The 20,673-nt window shown below is 27.6% G+C and overlaps 2 protein-coding genes and 1 non-coding gene across 3 annotated transcripts; 2 read left to right on the top strand and 1 right to left on the bottom strand.

Annotated features, from left to right (window-relative positions):
- Positions 1-1,361: 1,361 nt before the first annotated feature.
- LOC100792372 (NAC transcription factor 25) lies at positions 1,362-3,284 on the bottom strand. Its single transcript, XM_003541694.5, has 3 exons — positions 2,831-3,284; positions 2,347-2,675; positions 1,362-2,154 (listed from the first exon to the last, which is right to left on the bottom strand). The coding sequence occupies exons 1-3, from the start codon at positions 3,024-3,026 to the stop codon at positions 1,588-1,590; spliced, it is 1,092 nt and encodes a 363-aa protein (XP_003541742.1). The 5' UTR covers positions 3,027-3,284; the 3' UTR covers positions 1,362-1,587.
- A 4,955-nt stretch (positions 3,285-8,239) lies between these two features.
- Positions 8,240-8,957, top strand: LOC100818263 (60S ribosomal protein L26-1). The gene has a single exon (XM_003543021.5). The coding sequence runs from the start codon at positions 8,406-8,408 to the stop codon at positions 8,844-8,846; it is 441 nt and encodes a 146-aa protein (XP_003543069.1). The 5' UTR covers positions 8,240-8,405; the 3' UTR covers positions 8,847-8,957.
- A 296-nt stretch (positions 8,958-9,253) lies between these two features.
- Positions 9,254-9,336, top strand: LOC112998948 (small nucleolar RNA R38). Its single transcript, XR_003264127.1, has one exon. It is a non-coding gene; the product is annotated as a small nucleolar RNA R38 (small nucleolar RNA).
- The last annotated feature ends 11,337 nt before the right edge of the window (positions 9,337-20,673 follow it).

Here is a 20,673-nt window from a genome sequence, read left to right as displayed (position 1 = left end):
TTATTTTTTAATTATTTGAAACATATTTTACAGTTTACTCCTATTATATATAAAAAAAACACACTATGTATTTTTATAAAAAAAATATTATAAACATTAAAAAGATAGAAAAAACGTGTAAATTTTGAAGAAACTTTGTATGATGTCATTTTTCCTAAAAAATAAAGAGTTCAATATATGAAGTTTATTAGTTATATTATATACGCATTCAATCATATATGATAAGATTATTAATTTCTGAATTAATTAATTATGTTTAAAAACATATTTGAAATAATTTTAACTAATTAATAGTATAAAAGTCTTTAATGAAACAATTATATATCAAAATTAAACCCGTATACTAATCCACTTTTGTTATACTATGGTTTAAATGTACCATAATGTGGATTACTGGATTCAGATATTTCCAAGTCATAGCATATATAAAAGGTTTAATTATAAATGATCTTAAATTGAATCTTCCCTGACTGTTTAGATAATGATACAATATTATTCTATAATATTTTTTATTATATTGAATTATGCGTAACAAACTGTGTTTTGAATCGCCTTTTTTATTTTAGGTCAAATCGTGACTTGATTTAAGACTAAGATGATCAATGTTGTATATATTCAATATCTTTTTCATCTAGTAAATAGCATTTTTTTTTGTTGGTACTAGTAATTAATAGAAAATTTAATTGGATGAAAATGTAGGAAGATTTAAATTTCTTCTATTGTCTAATCGCAACAACTTTAAGCAGTTGACATTTTAATTTTGGACATGTATATAAGAATCTTTTTATCTCTCTTTCTCATATATATCTTTTTTCTTAAAGTATCAAATGCCGAGAGAAGATGAAGAAATAAGGCGGTTATAGTCCTATGAGATATCATATAAATCCATATTGTTTTACGTTGCAATATTTTCATGTGACTTGAACTTGATTAGTAGTTACAAACAAACGGAGAAAAATTACAGCACGGTGGTCACACAATTTCCCTTGTTCGAAATAAGCCAGTGAACTATTCAACCAGTCTACTTAGCTTTCTCTCCCCCCTAGGTCCATCTAATCTTCTTCCCATATATCAAATAATGCTCTTTTACATAAGATTGTTTATATATTATAGATGTGCATGCACATTGCACCAAGGGCATTAATTTCTATCTGATAACTAAAGATTATTGTTTATATAATTGACTTTATTGTTTCTCTCACCAAAATATTTTTTTCATGCACGATGACTGCGGCCAACTTGTTAATAATAAAATCCAAACCAATATATATATATATATATATATATATATATATATATATATATATATATATATATATATATATATATATATATATAAATTAAACAAAAGTTATTGTTGCTGATACAGAACAGCAGTATTATATCGTATTCAGTTTAATATAAGCTTCAAAAAAAAAAACTCACAAAAATACAAGCGTACGGTCATGATCTCTCTCTCTCTCTAGTATGTTATGTATATATGGCTAATAAAACCCAAGTTAAATTAACTTATAATATAAACCTACAATGGCAGCTACATTATCCAACCCTTACCCGGTATATATACCCTAAGCCAAATTAACCACCCTAAGTATTCCAATTCATGCTTGGAAGTTGAAACTGTTGCCTCAATACACCATTACCAACAGGGCCAAGAAGCGCATTTGGGTGAAACGTTGTTGTGTTCTGTGGAAGGTGGCTAAGCAGAGAAACGAAGGAATTGTCTTCCTCAACAGTAGTGCTGTTTCCAGCATAATTAAGATCGTAATGGAATTGCCTGCTTGAAGAGGATGACCCTGTGCCATTCCAAAACTGTGACGAAAGTTCCCTTTTCATAGGGAAGTTTCCCTTTGAAGACACTTGTTGGGAATGATCAGAAACATCTTGCTGCATGCTCTGATGATCAACTCCAAAGATTCCATCAAAGAAATTATCATCATTTTCTACTCCAAGGGGTCCATAACTTGTGCTTCTAGAAGACGCAGTTTTGGAATCCTGAGGAGTGTTGTTATCATTAGCCATTGACAAAGTTGACATCATTGGTAGCATAGAAATCTCCCTAGAAATCTCCTTATTCTGCTCCATCAAAGGTAACCTTGGCAGGTGGGTACTGTTGCTTTTCTTGTATATTCGGCACAAAACCCAATCATCAAGCTTCAAATTAAAAAAAAATATATCACAAAATAAAAAATCAATTTTTAAACAAATTTCAACAACAACAATAAAAACCTTATTATATTAAACAAGATCGACTTTAAGGATCACACGAAACATTCTGCTTTGTTCAAAAAGGAATTCAACAAAAAAATAATTGAAGGATATGAATCATATACATGGCATGCATACCCTCAAGGAGTTTTTCTTGCCACTGTGTGCATGATCTGAAGCCGAAGAAGGAGGTTTTGAGCTAGAGTTTGAGGAGCTATCAGCAAGCCTGTACTCGTGCATGATCCAATTGGTTTTAACACCTTTTGGAGGCTTTCCACCATAGAAAACAAGTGATTTCTTGACTCCAACTTTGTTGTGGTGACCATGAGATGCAAGTATGGGCTTGTCAGTTCCGGTTGCTTTCCAATACCCAGAAGTAGCAGCTCTGTTAGGCCTTGTCCCATTTGGGTATTTCCTATCCCTTGGGCTGAAAAAGTACCATTCTTGATCACCAAAAGTTGCTTTACCTAAAAAAAACACACAAAAACACCAAAAGGAAAATAAATATTGGATCCAAAAATTCAATGGGTTCATAAGGTAAGCAATTAGTCATGGAAAAATATAAAGTGGGTTTGCATGAAAGGAGGAAAAGAAAAGGTGGTTTTGTGATGAAGTTGCATACTTGGGAGTTCCCATGGGTCAAACTTGTAGAGATCAACCTCGGCGATGATGGAAACAGGAAGAGGAACAGAGTCTGCTTTTTTCTTGAGGTACTGAACCACTAGCTCTTCATCTGTGGGGTGGAATCGAAACCCTGGAGGGAGTTGTGGGTGCTGAGAAAACTGAGATCCAGAAGATGATGAATCCATGCTATACATGACGATGATATGATGATGATGATAATGAGTCTTCACCTCTCTCCTTCAATTCTCATGCATACAATAACACAACTTTTTGAGCCTGGCTTTTTCTTTCTTTAGATTCTCTTATTTCTTTGCTCTCTCTTTCTTTTTATTATGGGTGGAAGAAGATTAGGCACTATGATTGAATCATTTCAATCAAAATAATAAAGTTGAGAGGAGGAAATTAAGAAAGGATGATCACATGACAAGGATTTGAGTTGTGTGAGATCAAGTAGGGTTGGGTGAGATAAATGTACCCAACGGGTGTCCGTGATTTGCGACACGTGGAAATCGAAGGAGGATGGTTCAACACGTGTAGGTGGGGACAATAGCAATAAAATATTACATGCATGGTCTCCAACTATCACATATTCATAGTAGTAATATTAAATTAGTACATATCTTACGTAAAAATTGATAGTCACAAAAATAATTCATCGGAATCTTAAAGTATGTAAAGATTTCTGGACAAGAACACAGCAGCAGGAAGAATAAGGATGGTTGGCTGGTTGTGTGAAGAGGGAGTTTGGAACTGCCAGTATACTTATGATGTCATGTTTTTCTTATGAAGACAAAGACAAACTTCCAATAAAATGAATGGTTGGAACCATGGTGGAGAAGAAAGTGGTAGGTGAAGTAAGGTTTCAAAATTCAAATGGTTTTTAAGATAATCTTTGTTCCATCACTATCAATATTATTCTTAGGATTATTGTTTTTAGAGGTTTTTTCACCACCTTTTAATTTGTTTTCATACAAGTCTCAATGTTTTTTTAATAATTAATGACTAATATTTGATCATGTATTTTTTTTTTGTTTTTGAATATCTTGTATTTTATTTAATGAAAGTAGAAACATAATAAAATTATTATACTTATATTTAGAGTAAAATATATGTATAAATAAATATTAATGATATATTAATTAATAAAAATCAGTGTACTGTTACTTTAAAAAGAAAGGCAGGCGCCATAAAACCACCATACTTTTATGTAAGTATTGTACGATGTCAAATTAATAGTTTTTGGTGCTTTCATCGTCGGTGTTTGGTTTGTTGAATTATCTGCAGAAACACTAAGATTATTTATTATTCACAGCGGGCGTAACTAAGAGATAATGTCATTGATAGCTATTTAATCAAAATTAGTAGTTGATAAAGGTGATTATTTTTTGTGTGATTTTAAAATAAGTTACACAAATGTATATTATATATTATCTAATTATAAATGTGATAGTGATTTATTTTGTTACATCATATAATTAAATTTAATTTTTTAATTTTTTTATAAATAAAACGTAAAGATCTACTTAAAGAATTTTTTTGTAAATTTGATATTACTTTTTATAATATACAAAATTGTTTTCTACGAACATATTGAACACAAACACTCTCAGAGCATCTCACGTTTGGCATTGTATGAACAATAACTTGCAGATTGCATCGCCGTTCAAAAACAAAACTTGTAGATTGCATCGCATTAGATAGAAATAAATGATTATCGGAAAATTGTTGAATCCCACACTGGCATATCACCCATGTACGTACTTATGCTGGTAACATCACCAAACAACAAAGAACCAACAATATAAGATATGATAAATTCAAGGCATAATTCACTATGCTTAATTTACTCTATATAATCTCACTAGCTAATTTAGACGAGGAAGTCCTTACAGGTGATCGCACCTGAATTTGGGAAATGTCTTTGAATATTTCGTCTAAGATTCTAATTATTACTCCGGTAAATATACTTCAACTCTAGACTGCAGTGTAAAACAAAAAAAAAAAAAAAAAAGAGTAAACATTTCTTTACTCAGTTTAAATTATTGATGAATATTATTTATTTTATTTTGCATATTATTTATTAACTTATAAAAGGTATATAATCACTAACTGCCACAGAAAATTTCCTGAAACGCATTCACCCAAGAAAATCCCCATACAGAACATGGGGATGCAGGCGAAACAAATTCAAAGCCTTGAGGAATCTTTAACAACTTCTGGAAAGTGTTTAAGTGTCAACCATAGTATTCAACCCTTATCTTAATTAAAGGGGTAAGAGATTATGCTTTTGAACCATCCTGTTGGAAGGATATGAATTCTTAAACTAACTCGTCTTCCATGTGCACATACGAAAATAAGCCTGGAAAAACCGAGAGTTTGTTAAAGATACAACTCTAGTTTCATGATTATCAGTTTCAAACTTTCAATAGTTGCCTCATCATATATACCAATTAAACTAGGAATTGCAAAGAAAAATGAAACAAAGGAACTACATGCGAAACGCGTAATGCACATGCTAATATATATATATATATATATATATATATGAGGAGTGCTATCATCACACTCTCAAACGGGGAAGGGGGTCATGCTTTTATGTAAATGGGTCTAAAAAAAAATGGAATAAGCATCCAAGAAGAAGTCATTGACAAGGATTTGAAAAGGAAGGTGTCAAGTTTGAGAATGAAAGAGAAAAGATCACTTGCAAGGGAACCATTAAGGATGACTTGTGTGCAGAGTTGAACCAGGTTATCAGAATTTTTTTCTTATTTATAAATGCACATTCATTGTCACTATTCATTAATAGTATGGTTTGACATAATTTTAGGTTACTATTTGACATGAATTCATCGTGTCTAGAGATGTAAATAACTATGTTTCAATAAAGTATTATGAATAAAAAATAAAATCCTTGTTTAATTGTTTAATTTCTAAATCAATTTTACTATTGATATATAAGTGCGTATGTATTTGTAATGTTAGGACATACTAGTATTCTAATAGACGAGGGTAAAAAAAATTTACCAAATTGATAGAGAAAAATATACAATAATACATTTTAGGCAAATAAGACATACTAGATCCCAAAAATATCACATTCTGAATTTATCTTTTTATCATCGTCTTTATCTTTTAATTTTCTTATCTTTTACATTAAAATTTATTATCAATTTTATCTTCTACTTTTTTATCTTTATCATCTTTTGATTTAAATCTCTTATCTTTTCTTTTAAATATTTATCTTATTTTCTACCTCTCTTTATCTTCTATTTTAAATATCCTATTTCTTGTTTATAAGTTTGATTTGCATCAATTTAAGTACAAATAAAATTTTATCTGATACTCGAACTTTTAAATACTTTATTACTTATGATAAATTGATACACTTGTCAACGAGTTAACACACATATACAAGCAAAGGATGGAGAATACAAGAATGGTAAATACTTATTTTTCGTCCAAATACTTGTTATAATCCGTGTTGGCATTGATTGAGAGTTGAGAGTGTGAGTGAACAAAAATGTTTGGCTTTGACTTTGCCGCTCTTGAGGTAAAGCCCCCGATAACGTGAGGAGAAGGGCATTGCTTCTCTTGATGAGGCAAATTTCCATAAGGAAGAGGAGAGAATTGCTTCTCTTATTTGCTTTCGTGAAGGAGGCAGTCGATTGTCGTTCGACAGCAATAACATTGGGGGTTGCAGTTTCCATATTCAATAATAAGAAAATAAAGAAAGAAAAAGAAGCAAACATAAACAACCGGTAACATATTGCAAAAATTGGTAGAACTATCTTGTATTTGGAATATGATACTACTGGTATCTTTTATATAATATTTTATTTTACTGAGAAAAAAAAATCTCTAACTGTAAACAGTTATATTTAGTTATATACTTACAATAACTCAACTAGTTCTAAGATATCAAGGGTATCTTATAGAAAAAAGTTCTCCTCCAAATGAAAAAATGACCTTAGGATTCAAATCCGCGTACAATTACAGGAAAAATAGGAATTTGTACCGAATCATTAACTACTTGTACTAATATGCATGTATTTCTTCCCTTGCTTCTATAGATTGATTATAGAATCATCATGAACAATACGATAAAAATAAAATAAAATAAATAAAAGGTAGGTGAATAGTAGACAGTTATATTGCATGTGTATATATAATATAGGCATAGTTGGCTTAAATACATTTTGGTATTTGTAATTTAGTGGTTTTTTATTTTTAGAAAAATTAATTTTAATTCTTACAAAATATATTTATTTTGTTTTTTGTCTTTAAAGTGTTTTAAATAGTATTTTTTCACTATTCGAAATATTTTTTTATTGCTGAAAGTATTATCTAAAATACTTTAAAGATAAAAAATAAAATAAATATATTTTATTGTAACTAAAACAAAAAAAATACATAAATAAAAAATATTAAATTATAGACAAAAATATATTTAAGCTAATTGAGTGTCTTTTTAATTTTAATTAGGCATTTACTTCAGCATTTCATCATTGGCCATTTGGCCATGCATGGGGCATCCGTGTGAGGCATTCGTTCCGAGCTTCATGATACAATTGATTTCTCATAATACACAATAGCAAAAACATTCATTATGCATTTCTGATCTCTATAATATTCGAAGAATCTTGCTATAAAGGTGAAAGATATGGTACTTTAGTTTTATGTATTTGCCTTGAATTCATTTACGCTTACAGGGTGGCAGTCTACTTGATAACATTGATCGCGCATATATTAATTAAATATTTCATTATATCGAAATATTATATTAAAGAGACAGCTACTGTATAAAATTACTAGTAATTGTTTATCAGTTTGTGTAGAAAACTAGGAATATAATATTCATAAATAAAGAATCCAATTATACATATGAATTTTTAGATATAAATTAAAGAATATTATTTGCATTGCATCTCCTAACCTAACCTAAGATATTTCGACTGGGAAAATATTTGTCAGATAACATCTAAAAAGAGAAAGAAAAATTAAAGAAAAGTATTATTTCAGTATGATGACATTTATAATGTGATAGAGAAAAAAATAAAAAAAGAAATAATTATATGATGTTGAAAATAAAATATAATCCATGTATAGCAAATCGGTAAATCCAATACGGATTGGTTAAGAGGTTCAAACGATTTTGCAGAAATTAAACATGTAATCAATTGAGTTAATAGGTTAATTATGTTATAAATAATGTCATTATATATAATAATAAATTTTCTAATATATATCTAATACATATAGATAATAAATTTTGTGACAATTTATTTTTATCTAATAATTATCATATTTACATATATAAATTATAAATAAAAATTATAAGTTTGATGAAAATTTAAATGCTTATGGAAATGATAAATAGTCCAATCTGGAATCTGGAATGAACCGGTTATGCCAAGTAGCATTATTGTGAACAGATTTGCGGGCCTTTGTGTTTGGGCCGAATATTGCAATATAGACAGAGAAGCCCATAAGGCGAGTTAAAAGAAAGATAAATTGGAGGCAGGGAGGGAAAGAGAAACCCTAGGAAGCAGCAGCGGCGGCAACAGGGAGAGAAGATGAAGTTCAATCCACGTGTGTCGAGCAGCCGCCGCAAGAGCCGAAAGGCTCATTTCACGGCGCCGTCGAGCGTGCGGCGGGTGCTTATGAGCGCCCCTCTGTCGGCGGAGCTGCGGTCCAAGTACAACGTGAGGTCGATCCCAGTACGGAAGGAGGACGAGGTGCAGGTGGTGCGAGGAACATACAAGGGTCGCGAGGGGAAGGTGACTCAGGTCTACCGTCGAAAGTGGGTGATTCACATTGAGCGCATAACCCGCGAGAAGGTGAATGGTTCCACCGTCAACGTTGGGATTCACCCCTCCAAGGTTGTGCTGACCAAGCTCAAATTGGACAAGGACCGTAAGGCCATTCTCGATCGCAAGGCCAAGGGTCGCGCCGCCTCCGATAAGGAGAAGGGTACCAAGTTCGCTCCCGAAGATATCATGCAAACCGTTGATTAGTCTCTTTTGCCCCCTTATCATACAAACTAATTTTCTCTACGGGTTTCGCTACCCTTTTTCTATTGCAGGATTTTGTTTTTCTTGTGTTAATCGAACTTTTTTATCCTTTTATTTTCCATCTGCTTATTATTAACTGCTCCCCTTTTAATATTTTAATTCGATTGCTGTGATTGCATTTTTGTTTCAATAATTTCTAATTCTCTATCTTGTCGCAGCTACGGATTGTCTTTTATTTTTCGTTAGAGTAGCCAATGATCAACGTCTCTGTTATTAAGCTAATGTAATAGTCATTATTCTTCCTTTGTATGTGAAAATTCAGAACTAGTGGTGACGTTGGATACTTTTCGTTTAGCTATGTGATTGTGGTGTGTATTTTATTTCATTGTTGTGTTGGGCTGTCTGCACGGTGCTGTGGATGATGAGATTGACAATTTTACAGTTATCCCTGGCTGATGTAGCAGGTGCTGAAAATTTGTAATCTGACACGCACTGTTACAATCCATGTTAAGTTCAACTTTTGTAATCTGCATCGGTGTAAAATTCAGCATGAAATTGGGTGCTTTGATTCACCAAGGTTTGGTCCTTTGAACTCAAGGGATGTTTTGTTTAATTGCTATTTATTAAATTTAACTGATAGCATTCTGCATACTTGGTAATCCAATCATTGCATTCCGAGCTTTCTTCTTGTGTAGGTCAAACATTATCATACATTTCAAACACAGGGCCTAAATTTTTTCATCATACCCCTCTTGCATTGTCTTGTGACTTTTTTAAAGGTTGAATCTTGTATTGGTTTTCTTTCTAGAGTTATCTACTTTAAGATATTGATATACGGTCATACCTAGTTTGCTTAATCTTGTTGACTGAATACTTGTGTACTCTCTTATGAAATGATCCACCTCCGCTCTTTATATATGCGGTTATTGATTTTTTCTGATCTGCATCAGTAAGCTATTGAGCTATCAAGCTATGAAAAAGTTAAAGTTTTTTACAATCTTCATTCATCTTTTAGTCTGAGTCCAAATGGAAGCCTAGGGGTGAAAAAACGAATTTATCTGTGTAAAGTACATAATTGATTCAGTTGTTTTAAAGGAAACATATATTTGGATCAGATTGAATAAGATAATCTATCTTTTCAAATTTTAAATTCAAATGAAACTGATTACCTATTTGGTTTTATTTTAAGAAATAAAACTAACTAATTACAATTATTCGGTTTAGTTTAGTTTTATCCGATTTTTCACAAAATCTGAATCAAATGAAAGCTAGTGAGTTGATCGGATTTTGTTGAATATTCATTTGTTGAAAACTTTGTTAATAAATCTATGATTTTTATTTATAATTTATATTTGTTAACAAATTAATTGTTGAAAAATTTATTATTTAAATTTATGTGTATTAAATATATATTAAAAATTTTAGTGTTACATAGTTTTTAGTCTTATTTTTTTAGTTAGAACATTTCATCTTTATTTTTAAAAAATTCACAATTTTAGTATTTTTCTTAATTGAAATACTTCGTCCCCTTGCATGTTTGATTTCTGACCATTAACTTTATATTTTTGAATTTTTTTTTTTGAAAAAATCATTTGGGTCACTTGCTGATTAGTCAATCCGTAAATCTGATTGGATTGTTCAGTAAAGTCTTTTACAGATTGGCCTCCTTATCAGCTTTAGGCAATACTGGACTTGTGCTGTTGTACTAGGTCTCCCAGCAATTATGTTGTCCCCTTCTGTGCTGGTGTGGGATTGGATCACAGCCCTGCATTGTTGCATTTCCAATTTTAAGTTCTGTTAGGCCCACGTATCAAACAGTTCCTTTTTTGGTGCAGTTAATTGTTTGATCCAATATTTTTTATACTCCAACCTATATTAACAATTGTATCATTGTCGACCCAAAAATAGAACTATTAGTGATTCAGATCATCGGAGATGTACTCACTCTATGCCCAACAAACATGTACAAGTTTCACTGGCACTTTGAAGAGATTTTCTGCTGTATGTAAGGAATTGAAAAAAAAATTGAGAAAAAAGGTATTTATTATATTAAAGAATATAACATTTATTTTTAAAAATAATTTAAATTGTTTATATGTCTTACTTATTAGTACTTTAAAGATAAGTTTTTTTATGAAAACAAGATAAGAAATTAATAAATAAAAAATTATTAAAAACTACAATAGAGTTGGATTAAAAATCCTGGTAAGAATATATATGTACATGTGTTTGGATATGAGCATTAAAAAAATTGATTTTGGTTATAATTGTTTTTGAAATGATGTAATTAATGTTTTGATTTTTATTATACAAACAAATTAATAGTAAAATTTGATATAATTTATTTATTAAATGTGAAGTCATCTATAGTTAATTTTGGACTTGAAATTAATTTTTTCAACATAAAAGTAAACATATGAAAATTTATCTGAAATTATGTTAACTGATATTTTAATATGATTTTCGGGTATTCAATTTGAAAACCATGTAGTTTATTGATGATATTTTTGTAAAATCTTTTCATTTTTATTTTCTTAACAGGTACTTTAGGCACGCATTAACATCCTTTAATATTTAATGTATTTGTAAGCTCACAATAGACAACTCATGTTGAAAAGGTCAAAACTAAATGAGAGAAGGTAGGAGCTTTTCCATGAGAAATTGTGCAGAAAGAGGGATTCGGTCATTCGGAGAATCAAAAGGTGGATATTTCTCTTGCCAATCTGTATCCTCGTTCCTTGGCCAAATCTATTAACAATTGTTCTTTGGCAAAAATTGAATGATATTCCTTTTTTTTTTTTTACAGCTTAAGTTTTAACCGCACCAACGAAAGAAAAATTCCTTGAGCGCAAGCCTTGACGTCACGTAATAAGTTTATGATCTCGTTAGATGAGAGTTTCGTGCATTGGGTTGTCCTTTTGATGAAATAGCAATTTCATATGTTTTTCATTTTGTGTATGAACGAGGAATTGAATTCAGTCATTAGTTATTTGAATTCAAAAGCCATGACCTGAACTAGTTAGTTATTTGAATATGTTGGCAATACTTGGCATACCCCCTAGTGGGTGTATTCTTGCCTCCAGTTTGACAAATTCTTTGAAAAGGAACCTAATGAGGAAGTTCCCTTGTAGTCCTTTCTGAAGTAAAAGATGGCTCATAAGTCATTTAAAAATCATGTGCTTAATTAATTATACTAAACTTGCATAACATGTATAACCAACCACCAAGGCATAAATTAATGTATAAGAATGATCACCTCAAGGATTCAAGGTCAATAGTCGAATATGGCCTGACCACAATATGAAAGAAAATCAACGGAAGCTGTTATTAATAATGCTTTGAGGAACCCAAGTTTAACTCCGGCAGCAATTCTTAGTAAAGGGGAGTCAAGAACCTGATTTTGATTATTCATGCTGAACTGTTCAGAATTGGATTCATAAGATTGTCTACAAGTTAATGATGATGATGATGAGCAAGAAATTTATATGAGTCCCAAATGGTTGATCAGAATAAATATCAAAATCAGCAAAAGTAAAAATTTAGTTAGCTTCGTATTGCACAAATCAGGATTATAAATGCGAATCACTGGTAGTTGCGATTATTATGTGTTGTGGACCCAATACATGGATCCAGGCCCAAAACTGTCTCAAAACCTTACAAGGCATTACTATTCACACCTCCCTAGTTACTATTTAGACTAATGGATCAGTTTTTGATATAACATCTATATCTTTATATATATAAAAGGAGAAGGGTGAGGGTAGTTTTGGAAGATAAAATGAGAAGGATGGGGGTAGTTTCAGAAGAAAAACTAATTTTGGCCATCATCCTTTTTCCATTTAAATTAATACAATATTTCAATTTCTCATTAATTCAAAATAAGTTTTTGGAATGAATTTAAAGCAATGTCAAATTTATATTAACTTTTTGTAACAAAAAACTTTTAATGTGTGTCAATAGTTTTAAAAGCATTTTAACCAATAGTTAATGGTGGTTTCAATTGGTGGGCTTCATGTATCTTTTTAAGACATTTCAAAATTTGAATGCTATCATTAAATAAAAGAGTCATGAGAGTTTTCAACTCTCGAGAGAATTTGAAAGGATTCATTTGATATATTTAAACTTCACCTACCCTAACAAAGTAAAAGATATAATTTTTTCTCCCTACATGTTATATGTTTACTTTTTTTTTTTCGAATCCTTTTTCCACAAATCAAATTCTTTTTGGGATGCCAATTCCTTTCCCAAATCAGTTTCTTTTGTGTGTTTTTTTTTTCAATTGTTTGAAGTTGTTTTCCTGTTGCACATCTTTCATTTAAACATCAGGCCAAGTGTTCTTTTGGTTAATCTTATTCAGTTATATGTTAAAATCTTTTCTTTGATTTTTTATATGTTATCTGGTTTACAATCAAGCTAGTCTCAACTGAGGTTGGTACTTTTTATCCCCATCACAACATTATTATAATAATTATGCTTTATTACATTAGTAATCAAAACTTTACTTTTTTGGTTTTATATTAATTGTCAAAAGCAACACAAAATTGTGTTTCATTTTTTTTCAATTATTTATTCTATAGAATTGCATAAAACATTTTTGTACCCATTTGATTTACACTTTGCAAAAATTAAATTATAATGTTTGATTTCTTATTAGAAAATTTTCTTAAATGTGTTTATATTATGAATGTACTATTTAAAGGTTGTTTAATTATTTTCCTAAAAAAAATTAATTATACAATTGTAGGTACTTATTTAATAGTTTTAACTTGAAGCCTTATGATTTACACTATTGTGATCTTATTAGGTAAGTATGATCTTTTAGATGAATTTTTTTCTCACCCTTAATTTGGTATTTATGTATATATCCTTTATCTTCTCTCTACCCATTTGTTTTAAAGCTTTCAATCCTAAATTTGAAATTGGTATTCATGAACGTACATGACCACTCATTTTACTTTTCTTTCTATATTTCACAACTTCGATTGGAATTTCTCAGTGTAAGCTTCCATTTATCATTTCTTAATGTTGTCGCTTATGTGTGTGTGTTTTCCAAATTTCAAAAAGCACTGCATGCGACAGCTCCTTTTTAAAGCTCTTATCTATGTTCTTTAATTGTAACTGTCAACTTGAATTAGTTGTTTGCGGTATATTTCTTGGTAATTACTTGAATGGCATTGGACCAACATGCACTGTTGTGTTTTTGTGGCAACAATGAAAAACATGCACTAGATACAATATGAGAATCTCAAAAAAAGAGTATAAAATATTTAATGATTTGTTTAAATACTTACTTTTTAATGTGTCTAGGAGATTATGCACTTTTTTGTTTTGTTTTGTATTTTGATGTTTAATTCTCATTATTTTAGAATGCACCGAGGATGAAGCAAGAGACATACGGAATGTATTCTAACATGTTGGTGTTAAAGTAATGGAGTGTTTCTTGATTTTGTGAGTCAAATTGTGCAATTAAACCCTTGGTGATATAATTTTTTTCTCTCTCTCTTTTTAATTTTGCATTCTTTTTTTATATCCTTAATTTTACTTTAATATGGTTTAATTTCATATGCAAACATAATTAAAACTCATCCCACCATAGGCAAGATTAATTCTTGATTGTTTCATATCTTATGGGTTTTATTTATTTATTTAGTTATAAGTTGAGATTGAAAGGTCAAAATCACGTAATATAAATTTAAGTTACATCTTTTGTTTTTCTCGTTGGGATTTTTTTGTAGATTTAGATGGAGAGAAAATCTTTTTCAGTGAACAACACGGGAACCTTACAAACTTTTGGGAATTTAGGAATTTTCTAAATATTGATAGAGAAAGGTTCAAGTTGAAATATGAAAATAGTGATTAACATGTCAGACATGATTCATCTACACAAAATAGTAAGTAAGAAATCATGAAAGTAGGAGTCTTATAGGCACGCCAATATAAACAATTCTACCATGAGAAAATAGTAAAGACAAGTCAGCATAAGCATTCTATACCAAATACTGGCTATATAAATTCATTATTCAGAACACTTATTATTTTGCAAATGAATTATGATCTAACTAAGAGAATTGAACTTCTACTAATCTCTATTTTATAATATATATATATATATATATATATATATATATATATATATATATATATTTGTCTAAACTTTGTGTTTTTTTCAATAAGAAAATTGTATTTTTAGATTTCTAAACTTAAAAAATATTACTAAAATTATAGGGTGTTGACGTGTTTACTAAAAAAATTTGTTCAATTAAAATTAATTTCTTTTATCTAATTAATATATATTTAATTACATAACAAAAATCAAATTAAATACAAACACTCATTATAATTTCTTTCATGAAAAAATAATATTTAAAGCCAGTTTTTAGGCTAATTATTTATTATCTTTTCCATTTAATAGATTATTTAAAAATTTCTCTAGACATTTTAAGATAAATTGATTAAAATAGAAATTATATGTAAAATATAAAAACATGTTTTTACTTTATGGGTAAAACACCATTTGTGTCCCTAAAATTGAAAAATATTGTCACATTAGATTCGGAAACTAATGAAATTCAAAATAAGTTTTTAGAATGTCAAATAATTTACTTACAATCACTTTAATTTTTAAACACATGTTAATCCTTAAAGTTTCATTTTGCATTTTGAACTAAATTTGATTAACACATATTGTAATTTCAGGATCTTAAAAAATATTACTTTTAGGCCTAATGAGACTGTGTTTTTAAGGACCCAATTGATATTTTATCTAACTTAAAAGGTATGAATAAAATTAATATCTAGCTTTTTTACAATAATAATTACTTATATCAAACTCATGCAGAGTTTTTGTATGAAATCAAATAGAAAAATTTACACTTAATTCATAAGAATGAACAATTTAAATAAAACCACATTAGCACCAACATTATTAGGATTAAATTAATTTTCTTTGTACAAATCAATTTTTACAAATCTCATTATACATTTTTTATTTATTATCTTATAACTAATGTAAATTATTGAAGAATTACTTTTATCTTGATAAATTTGATTTTTCTCTTATATGTGATGTTATATGTCACTTTATTAATTAGAATCTCAAAAAAGAAAGTTTTTTCCGCCCAAAACATAGGTGTTCTTATAATTTTGTTTTGTAGGTCAATTCGTCAATTAATTAGCATTTTCAATCTGTCAATTACATTGAAAAAAATTCATAATCACATTTTTTCATGAATCAAATGGGGATGTATATTTTTCATGAAAGTATTAACAAGAATTTAGACTTAACTTACAATATAAAGTATGACACATAGGACTGAGCATTTTCCTTAATAATAAGCAAGGAAATTTATACTCAATTGAAAGGAAAAACTTTTTTACTAAAGATTTTTATCCCATCAAAATTCAATTTTATTTTACATAATTAATATATATTTAATTACACATAAAAAAGATCAAATTGAATCAACTTATCAGTATTATTTTCTTTGCACAAATTTAGTGTTTAAAATTAATTTTTATGCAAAAAATTATTCATTTTTATTTATTAATTTCATACCTAAATAAATTATTCAAGATTTTTTTTACCTGAACAAATTCTAAATTTCTTTTATACATTGATATACATATACCAATATATTAAAATAAAAAGTTATATATAAACAAAAACACATGGGCATTAATTTTTTTATAAAAGCAATAAGTACAAAAGTTTTACTAAATTAACAGGAATAAACTTTTCAACCAAATTTTTTGTCCAATTAAATTTAAATTTTATTTTTACATAATTATTATATAATCCATGCAAAAAAAAAACAAATTAAATCAACATGTAAAATTATTCATTTATTTATTATCTTCTCACATAAATTAATTATTCATGATTTTTTCTATCTGAACAAACTTTAATTTTCTTCTCTCACGAAAAATTGATATGTATATGTCAATATATTAAAATAAAAATTATATATAAAATATAACACAGTTATTTTGTTATATATAAAAGAAGTAGAAGTTTTCACTTAACTCACTGGAAGAAAAAATTGATTAAAATCACATTAAATTTAAATTAATATGTTTAATTTATATTTTTAATTTTAATAATTTTAATTTAAAAGTATTTTTTATGGCTGTTTATTTCTTAATTTAAATACACTATTGAATATTTTGTTTTACAAACATGGAAAACATTAAAAAATATAACAAAAGCTAATGAATTTTTTCATGAAAGTATCAAGAGAAATTTACACTTAACTTATCATATAAAATATATAGAATATAACGCACAAGATGAACATATTTCATAAAATCAGGTAGATTTTTTTTTTATTAAATCCAAAGGGATAAACTTTTTATTAACTTTTTTGGCCCAATAAAAGTTAAAATTTATTTTACATAATTAATATATTTAATTACATAACAAAATCAAATTAAACCAACATAATTACTATGCTTTTCTTCAGAAAAAAATTAGTTTCTAAATTAATTTTTAAGCAAATAAAATATTCATGATTTTATTCTACCCAAAAAAAAATTATGTTTCTTTTAGAAACTGATATGCATATGCCAATATATCAAAATAAAGTTACATATAAAATATAACTCATAGTCATTATTTTTTTCTATATAGAGCAAGTAGAATTTTTCACTTAATTCATAGGATGAACAATTTGTCAATAATCATATTAATATTTAAATTATTATGGTCAATTAATATTTTTAATTATAATAATTTTGATTTGAATGTAGTTTTTATGATTTTTTTCTGATTTAAATAATTTATTGAATATTTTATTTTACGAACATAAAAAATATGTGGAAAAAATTAAATGGGAATGAATTATTTTTATGAAAGTATAAAACGAAAAGTTTAACAAATTATAAATCATACAAAATTCAAATAAAAGTTGTTAAATATCTTGTATATCCCGTGTAATGCACGGGTCAAAATCTAATAAAGTTTAATATTAGTAACACATAACAATATAAATTGGTTTAACTAACTTTCAGTAAAAAAAAAAAAAATTGGTCTAACTTTAAATTAGAAAAGTCTAAAGATTATATGGATAAATTTTTAATGTAATATAAAATTTCATAATCATATAGTAAAATAATTTTACTTTCTCAATAAATCAGAAATCATGATTATATATTTAAAGAAAATTATTGTAAAAATTAATAAACATATAAAATGAATTTTTATTAGTCAGAAATAAAAGACAATGAAATTGAAAAGTGAAATTATGGAGGAGTTTGAATGTTGCCTGAGTGGCTAGTTGGGTAAAGTAGTACCGGAGATTAGAGTGGAAAAGACCAAGCATTTTTGATGGCATTCAATTCACTCACTAATCAATAATCATAACAAAATGTCAACCACCAACATCCGGTGCACTATAGTGGTTCTTGTTATTGCACTGCCGTTGTTTCTTTACGCCTATATACTACTATTTTTGGAAATACGTACACTTGTACTTTTTTGGTACATTCATCACTTCTTCTATGCTATGCGCGTATCTCGCACATTTTATATTATTACGAAAAATCACGGTTTTTTTTTACATGAATGAAAGAATTGGTCTAAGAGGAGTGAAGACTGAAGTGGTAGGTAAATAAGTCCTTTGCAAATATATTTTTTTAGCTCAGAAGCTTTTTCTTTCTTGGATTCAAAGACTATTCTTTCCCCTTATTTTCATCAGCATAAAAAGAATAACACAATTAATTTTTAATTTTCTAAGATCTAATAATTTCATTAACAGTTTTATTAATTTATAGGTATTTTCGCTAAAGTTGTTAAATTTTATACATTAAAAAATAAGAGGACTCTAATTTTGTAAGTAATATATAAAATTAAAATAAAACTTATATATGTATGCATATTCTAATTTACATGAAAATATAATTTAATCTTATATATCATATTTTAAAAGACAATATTTAAAATTATAAAAATATAATAAATTAAAAAAGAATAAAATTTGAATTTTAAATTATTTTTGCTTAAATCTTATATTAATACTATTTTGCGATATTCAAATGACCATGTGGATCTAGTGATAAAGGAATGTTATTCACTCTAAAGATCATGATTTTAATTCTTACTCAATTATTTTTTTAAGTTCTTAATTAAGAAAATATTGATCTTTCTGGTCTAGTGTTTAAAATTTAACAATCAACAGTTAAAATTAATTCTCGGATTAAGATAATAAATTTTTAAATATAAAGACTCAAATAAAGTGTGTCATATTTTAATATATTTTATCGTCAATTAGCATTTTCTGTATGAAATTTTGTTCTCTCTAAGTTAATAGTGTTTACTTCATTATTGAGTAGTGTTAAACCTAGCTCAAACACCGATTTAAACACATGTAAATATCGGTTTTGGGTAATTCCAGCTTAACTAGTGATATTAGGTTGTTTGTCATACAGGATACTTGTGTTCTTTTAAAAAAAGCACAAACATATTTCCCCTTCACAAATAAGAGAGAGAAGAAAAACAGTTAAGATCGTATAAGCTCAAATTCTATATAAAATTAAGTTTTAAAAATACTACCAAAATAGTATATAAATTACAAAAATAAAACAATTTACCAAATAAATATCTAATTTCATCAAATTGTCTTTTAAACCAACCAAATACACTAACTTATAAATGTTTATAAGGAGGGGGAATGTTTTTTTTCCCTTGAGGGGGAAATGTTTGTTTAATAAACTTTTTTTTAAAGAAAAACCATTTTTTTTTCAATAAAAACCATGTTTGAAAAAATTAGCTGAAAGCTAAAAAATTAGCTTATTAAATTAGAAATAAAAGTGTAAAATGAAAAAAAAAATTAAAATTAAAATTTATTTTAAAAGATAACAAGAAAAATGAATAAATATATAAAGGATAATAATGAAAAAAATATAAAAAAACTAAAAGATAAGAGGAAATATAAAAAATTAGAAATATAAAAAGATAAAAGCTAATTAATGTTTTAAAAAATACTATTTGAAATAATGTTTCAAAAAATATTAAAAGTTATTAAAAAATTTATTTATCCAACAACCAAATGAACTTTTTAACTAGTAAAAGAATTAAAAACTAATTAAAATATATTGCATAGTCAAACTATTATTTCCTAAAACATAACAATTATTATTAACTCAAAGAATCAAACTATTATTATCATCTTGTTTTTTTACTAAATATTTCCTCTTATCTCAAATATAAAAAAATTAATTTTTATTTTAATACATAACTAATTTTATCTGTTTATTTAATATTATATCTCATCTTTAAAAATATTAATACAAAACTAGAAACCCGCTTTGCACTTTTTAATAGTCGTACGTAAAGAAGAAGCCCCGAATATACAGGATAAACTTCGTCACGCATTGGTGCCCTAGTTGCCGGTGGACGGTTTTAATCTTCCCAACTTTATATATGCACGGTGCATGTAATTTCTTTTATTTTTTATATGATTTTTTTTATTTTGTAAAAATTTTATGAATATAAAACATTACCTATTATCATAATAATATATCAAAGCTGAAAATAAGAAGAATAATATACAATGGATAAATAGAATACTAGTTGCGATTGCATTTTGCAGCATTGATTTGAACAATATATATATATATATATATATATATATATATATATATATATATATATATATATATATATATATATATGTTGAAGAATATAATTAATAAATTAACTACAATTTATAGATTTTATCCTTGAAATTGTGACTTGTGTGATGTGTCCTAAAAATCCCGAATTGTGGATGAAATTAAATACTACAGCGCAAAATGGGTTTCCAAGCAAATTGCTGCTACTAGTTCCTAACTTACT

The sequence above is a fragment of the Glycine max genome, chromosome 13, assembly GCF_000004515.6.
Source record: "Glycine max cultivar Williams 82 chromosome 13, Glycine_max_v4.0, whole genome shotgun sequence".
Classification (NCBI taxonomy): domain Eukaryota; kingdom Viridiplantae; phylum Streptophyta; class Magnoliopsida; order Fabales; family Fabaceae; genus Glycine; species Glycine max.
Note: the sequence above shows the minus strand (reverse complement) of the source record. Positions and strands in the feature narration are given on the sequence as shown.

What these genes read in the sequence shown, in the direction of transcription:
- LOC100792372 (XM_003541694.5), bottom strand. Translation starts at nt 3,026, where the DNA reads ATGTATAGCATGGATTCATCATCTTCTGGATCTCAGTTTTCTCAGCAC. An exon ending in TGACCCATGGGAACTCCCAA is followed by an intron (nt 2,676 to 2,830) that starts GTATGCAACTTC and finishes TGTTTTTTTTAG; the next exon opens with GTAAAGCAACTTTTGGTGAT. An exon ending in GCAAGAAAAACTCCTTGAGG is followed by an intron (nt 2,155 to 2,346) that starts GTATGCATGCCA and finishes TTTAATTTGAAG; the next exon opens with CTTGATGATTGGGTTTTGTG.
- LOC100818263 (XM_003543021.5), top strand. Translation starts at nt 8,406, where the DNA reads ATGAAGTTCAATCCACGTGTGTCGAGCAGCCGCCGCAAGAGCCGAAAG.